The sequence below is a fragment of the Epinephelus moara genome, chromosome 22, assembly GCF_006386435.1.
Source record: "Epinephelus moara isolate mb chromosome 22, YSFRI_EMoa_1.0, whole genome shotgun sequence".
NCBI lineage: Eukaryota > Metazoa > Chordata > Actinopteri > Perciformes > Serranidae > Epinephelus > Epinephelus moara.
The window spans coordinates 39,262,197-39,269,190 of record NC_065527.1 but is presented as its reverse complement, the minus strand read 5'-3'; the positions used below and the strand labels follow the sequence as shown (position 1 = coordinate 39,269,190).

Below are 6,994 nucleotides of genomic sequence, written 5' to 3'. Positions count from 1 at the left end.
CCGACCGTCCGACCGTGGTTCTGGAACAGATGATCGGCCCTAAACAAATTAAAATGTAATAAAAATAAGAATTAAAAAAACACAACAGTAAAGCCAAAATCAAACTAATAACAACAAAACTATAATAAAATGAAACTGAGGCATTAAAAAAAGATTGTATATGTACACCAAACCAATTGGCTAGTAAATTCACAGCCAATTAAGGTCAACTGACAACGGCCATATAAGGAGTGCATCCAAGAGAAGGAGAGGGACAAACCCAGAGAGACACAGAGACAGAGCAAGAGAGAGTAAATTAGGAAATAATGGCTTGCCCCTTCATCGAGGATCCTGTTGATGAGGAGGCCCACATTGTCCAGAGGGCCTTCCAACCACCACCAGCCCCAAGGGTCTTCCAGGACAGGACCAACCCACTGATACAGATGGACTCCTTTCTGTGGGAGAGGTACTGGCTCAGCAGGCAAAGCATAGTGTATCTATGCAGTTTGCTGGAACCACACATTATAAAGGTCATACGCCGCAGCCAGTCTCTGACCACTGTGCAGTCAGTTTGTATTGCACTGAGGTTCTTTGCTAGCGGTACATTCCTGTATAGTGTTGGTGATGCTGAGAGGCTAAGCAAGGCAACTGTTTGCAGAGAGGTAAAAAGGGTGTATTTTCTATTCATTTTGATTATTTCTAGCATCACCATACATCATGCATAGGGCTTGAGATGATCACATTAACATATGGTTGTCTTTTATATTTATGAATTAACCATGACACAAAGCAACCAAATTAAAATGGGACACACACCATTGTGGTTTGTCTGTTCCTCATCCTATAGCACATTCCATACATTTAAGGGGATTTTCCTTATTTTGATATAAGGGATAGAGCTTACAATTGACTCCCAAATGATGAGAAATAGATAATTGATTCACTATCACCTGCATTCACTTAATAGGTTTCCTCATCTCCACTGAATTGATGGGTTTGCTAAATGTCATTTTCTACAATCAATAGATAAATGTCGTGATTATTTCCTATAAACTGATCATTTCAGAAATGTCATAATCTACAATCAATTATGTGATAAATGCGATGATTGACATAAAATAGTTTAATTAAATGCATCATCTGAAATCTACATAAGAATCAGTAGATAAATATGATAAATAATCTATCACTTATATTAATTTACACATTTGGTGAATTTCATTGGGTATACCTGAATTGTTAGATTTAATAGGTGTTCTTATCTACATATATTTTGTCCCTTTGATGCGGGATTTATATAACATGATATTATGCTGAAATGCTGAATTTTCTTTGTCACTTACGCATTTAGCCTGTCAGCAATATTCTGCCACGCCACCTCCCTTGCTTTATTAATCGCTGCAGTATTGGCTTTTTTCCTAATTATGTCCTTATAGTCCTCATACACTTCCATAAGGATGCTTTTTGACATTTTGCAACATTTTCGGTACTCGACTAGTGTGGGCTTTTTATCTTACCTGGGCGCGTGTATGAGTTGAGGCTTAACAGGTGAGGCTTGAATTAGCGTCAGTTGGAGCCAGCTGATTATATGAATATACCCCCCCCCAGGTTCTGACACACTTTGACCCAGATTATTTATATAAATAGTAAATAATACAGAGCCCTGTGGTACACCCTTGGAAACAGTTACAATATCTGAGCATAGATCTTCACTCTTAATGCACTGGGATCTGCCACTACTTGGAGAACCAAGCAACTGCTTGTCCAGAGAGTCCCGAGCTGAGTAGTCTGAGTTTTAAAACGTTGTGATCAACAGTATCAAAAGCTTTAGACAAGTCCAAGAAAAGTGATGCACAATGTTGCTTCTTATCAAGTGCAACAGAAATGTCATTAACTACCTTCAGAGCAGCTGTAACAGTTCTACGTTTTTTTCTAAAATCAGATTGGTAGCTTGATAAAATATTATTTTCATATAAGAACTCCTTAAGTTGATTAGCCACAAGAGCTTCAAGAATCTTTGCCAAACCTGACAAATTGAATATTGGTCTGTAATTGTTTAAGGTAGCTGGATCACCTCCTTTTAACAAGGGGCGAACAAACACAGCTTTCCATAAAGGAATTTCCTTACTTTCAACTGAAAGGTTAAAGAGACAAATAAGAGGCTTTGCTATAAAATAAGCTGCTAATTTCAGAAAGTATGGATCCATAGAATCAGGTCCTGGGGATTTTCTGTGATCTAAAGCTTTTAGAGCTTTATGAACTTCCTCCACAGAGAAAGGTATAAAGTTAAAAGTCTGACCAGTATACCCTGGGGCATCAGTACTGGGCTTCACAGGTGCAGATCAAGTAGAGTTAAACAGAGAACCAGAAGAAATAAAATGCTCATTAAAACAATTCAATATCTCGATTTTATCGTGAACAATCACAGAATCCTTCACAATAGAGGTGGGTACGGCTTGAGAGTTGTTAGACACAGAAGGGGATTTTATGGTTTTCCAAAACCTCCTAGGATCGTTTAGGTTATCAGTGGTGGTAGAAAAATAATATTCTGATTTGGCATTCTTAATCAGAGAGGAACATTTGTTTCTTAATTGTCTAAAAACTAGCCAGTCGGCGGTAGTACCTGTTGTTCTTGCCTTAGCCCAAGCCACATTACGCTCATGAATAATAGCCAGCTCAGAGAAAAACCAAGGGTTGTCCCTCTCCTTTACTCTATATTTCCTAAAAGGGGCGTGTCTGTTTTTTTATGTGCATAAAACTGTCATTAAAGAATGCCCAGGCTGTCTCCACGTCGGGGATCAGCTCTATTCTACTCCAATTAAAATGAAACATATCGTGAAAAAGTCCCTGTTCATTAAAATGCTTGCGGTTCCTCTAACAAATGACACAGGCTTAGTTTTAGGGATCCTGGTGTCCCTGACATCAGAAACCAGACTATGATCACTTAGGTCATTGCAAAAAAACCCAAAGGCTGAAAATTTATGAGGAACATTGGTCAGGATCCAGTCATTTAAAGTGGCCCTCTCAGGGCATTTAAGATTTGGACGAGTTGGTGAATTTATCAACGGGGTAAGATTGAGAGAATCACAGAAAGATTTAAAATGATCAGATACTGGTTTAAGCCAGTCCCAGTTCAGATCACCAGCCAAAATAATCTCGCTGTAATTCAATTTGGATATAAGGTGCGTTAAAGACTGTAGCACATCGTTTACAGCAGACGGAGGTCTGTAACACACAACTGCGGTGATACTGAGGCCTTTTGCTATTTCCATGTTCACTGCCAGAAATTCCAGTTGCTTGCAGATTGATTCAGACAGTATTACCCTTACGTAAACTTTGTTTTCACATAAATAGCGACACTGCCACCTTTCTTAGGCCTGTCAGCATGATAAACATTGTACCCATAAATATATATATATCTTTATTAGTATCAGATTTTCTCAGCCAAGTTTCGGATAGTACAACAATGTCTGCATCAGTTGATTTAACCCATATTCTAAGCATATCCATTTTGGGTACCAAACTGCGCACATTCAGATGAGTAATTTTTAAACCAGACAGATTTAAGATCAGATGGGGTCTGAGTACATTGCAACTCGGGGCCAGGGTTAAGTTTCACGTCACCAGATACAAGCAACAATAAAACAACCAGCCATCTCTGTTTACCAACTTTACTTGACACATCCTTTTCAACCATCAGGTCCAAACAAGTTCTCATTGGACCGAAAAAAGTTATTTAAAACCAGAAGGATTTGAAGGTGGGGCAAGAGTCGAGTGAGTCCAATGTTAAGTTCACATCCTGTGCCAACTGTTTCCTGCTGTTTTTCTCTTGACATACTCAACGCCCTTTCCATAGAGCTTTTAAATTTCAGGCACTTTCTAAATAATGACAACATAGAGCTTTTATAACACATAGTCGGGGAGCTCGCTTTCAATACTGCCACCATATTGGCCATACGCCGGAAGTCCCATTTCATCTTATTTTTCAACAAATGTCACCAAAAATATTTGACACTATTCCCGAAATCAGCAGAATGATGTGAGATTTTTTTTCAGAATTTTATCACCAACACTTTGTTATTGATATCTCATTTCGTTTTGAAGATATTGACTAATGAACTTCGGATGGGGCGTGGCTCAGCACATAACTCCACAACGTTTTGGCCAACTATCACAAACCCTGCAAGCAATGTCTTAAAAGGGACCAGGAACATATCCTGAAATTTTTCATTTAAATTGGCCACTAGGGGCACCACAAATGCAAAACAGTGGGCGTGGGGTAACACAAATCAGACTATAAATCAGAAATTGATCATTACAAAATTTGTAGGGTATGTTTAATAATAATGGTGAACCACATCTGTTAAATTATTTTAAAATCAGTCAATAAGTGGTGCCACAAGTTCCAAGCTAATGGTCTTTCTCAAAATTTGTCCATCAATAAATGAGGGTTTGTTCCAACATCACCAAACTCGGTGGACTTTTTTAACTAATCCATTAAAGCATGTCCCCAAAATGTTTCTGCAGTTGACCAATAGAAAGCGACAGTGTTTCCAAAGAAGAGCGTAGCCTGGTAAAGATTTGGACATCAATGAATGAGCATCTGTATGACTGATTGATATGATTGTCATAAAACCTGTTGGTAATGCAGGCGTCTTAAATTGTCAAATGTCTTGACTATATAAATAAAGTTATCATTATTATTATTGTCGGTGAAGATTCTCAGTCATCCAGGTCATGGTACCACTTATCACCCACCTACAATGCAGTCTTGGGATCCCTAACTACTCTGGAGGGGTTCGCACCCACACAGGGTTTAAAGCCTGCAACTCCGTACCAGTCATTTAGAACTGAAGAAGCTTCTTGGATGAGAGGCGAAACGTCTTCAAGAAATACAAGTAAGTCTAGTTGCCTATGATATAGCACTTACCGTTATTATTATTATTATTATTATTATTATTAGTAGTAGTATTTATCTATCTTTATTTTTTTCAATTATTATTATTATAACCTGTTGTCCAGTAATTCCTGATAATGGACACCTCGTCTGGCATTATGCTTTACGTTTTAGAGTGGACCTTTTAGGTGGGCATATGAAGTGGCGGAATCTGAAAGTGATTCAGTCCAAAACAACAAACAATAATGTGATGTGAAGCCACCTGAAAAAAGCAAAACCACACATCCAGGTTTTAGTATTTAATTTTATTTTAACAGTTGAGGACATTTCTGATATATGTTGACACTCTGATGTTTGTCATTCAGGACTCTGCAGCCTTCTCAGTTGGATCAACCTTCTCGTGCTGTTCAGTCTTCTCATGCTGGTCAGCCTTGATATGATGGTCAGCCTTGTCATGGTGGTCAGCCTTGTCATGGTGGTCATCCTTGTCATGGTGTTCAACCTCATCTGGAGATGATTTCTTATGACAAAAATCTGTGGAGACGAGAAGATAAATAATTTAATTGTATCAGTTATGTCATTTACTTATTTGCAGTTTTTACTTGAACTATCGACTGTGGGAGTAAAAACATGCAGACCGCACACAGAAACGGACCTGTAGCTCCATCGTAGTGGAACGCTTTGTCATGAGGGAATCCCAGACACTCTGCCAGTTTGGTGTGATTGCTGTGAGCTGCTTTCAACAACTCAGCATCGCGATGTTCCCCGTCCTTCTCTGAAACACACACACGCACACAAAACATACACTTGAACTATTCCTTAAAGTTTTTGTGTAAAGACAAGGATATGTATGTGTGTGTGTGTGTGTGTGTGTGTGTGTGTGTGTGTGTGTGGTGAGTTTACTGTAGATCATCAGGAAGTGGCCTTCAGAGCTCATGTAGACAAGCACCAGACAGTCAGGGCAGCTCTCATAGAAATCCACATGACCTAACTCATTGTCCGGACTAATAGTTCCATGCGTCTCCATTGCTAACACAAACACACACACAAATACACAAACAACATACGTCATCACTAAAACAAGAACAGCAACATCAAGAGCAACAACCACAGTTGTATGATCATAGTATCAAGAAGTATTATCAAAATGAAGAAACATTTCAGCATTAATCATAATAGTAACAAACGTGCATGATAATACATCAAGAGAATCTGCTGCTACTACCACCACCACCACTATATCAACAGGTCTATACTGTAATATAACTGTACTGTTCTATACTATACTGTACTGTGTTGTCTTTTGGATTGGATTGGATTAACTTTAATAATCCCCAAGGGGGAAACTGGATTGCCACCATGGCCAACATACAGTACAACAACAAGACATACATATACAACAACGTCACCTAGGAGTGCAGTGGTCCAATACAACAATAGCAAAATGACCAGAAAAAAAATAAATAAATAAATAAAAATAAAGATTAAAAAGAATAAAAAGAGTACAAATGCAATTTAAAAGTACAATGCACAAGNAATAATCCCCAAGGGGGAAACTGGATTGCCACCATGGCCAACATACAGTACAACAACAAGACATACATATACAACAACGTCACCTAGGAGTGCAGTGGTCCAATACAACAATAGCAAAATGACCAGAAAAAAAATAAATAAATAAATAAAAATAAAGATTAAAAAGAATAAAAAGAGTACAAATGCAATTTAAAAGTACAATGCACAAGGACGAGTATAGCAGCAGGTTATAACAGCAAGAGAGAATAGCTGCAATTTAAAGTGCAATGTACAAGCAAATATANCAGCAAGAGAGAATAGCTGCAATTTAAAGTGCAATGTACAAGCAAATATAGCAGCAAGTTATAACAGCAAGAAAGTGTCGCTGCAATTTAAAGTGCAATGTACAAGGAAAAGTATAACAGCAAGACATGACAGCAAGAGAGTGTAGCTACAATTTAAAGTTTAAGTGCAATGTACAAGGACTAGTATAGCAGCAAGACATGACATCAGCAATCCAAATTAAAAAGCCTGGTTGCTGCAGGAACAAAGGACTTCCTCAATCTTTCTGTGGAGCATCTGGGCAAAAGAAGCCGCTTACTT

General features: G+C 38.3%; 1 protein-coding gene across 1 annotated transcript in view; it reads right to left on the bottom strand.

Annotated features, from left to right (window-relative positions):
• LOC126383559 (saxitoxin and tetrodotoxin-binding protein 1-like) overlaps positions 1–6,994 on the bottom strand; it is a 31,682-nt gene that overhangs the window by 17,030 nt on the left and 7,658 nt on the right. Inside the window, exons 4-6 of the mRNA XM_050034073.1 lie at positions 5,780–5,905; positions 5,532–5,651; positions 5,241–5,410 (exon numbers count right to left, since the gene is read on the bottom strand). Coding sequence (XP_049890030.1) covers positions 5,241–5,410; positions 5,532–5,651; positions 5,780–5,905 — 416 coding nt within the window. The remainder of the gene's footprint in view (positions 1–5,240; positions 5,411–5,531; positions 5,652–5,779; positions 5,906–6,994) is intronic.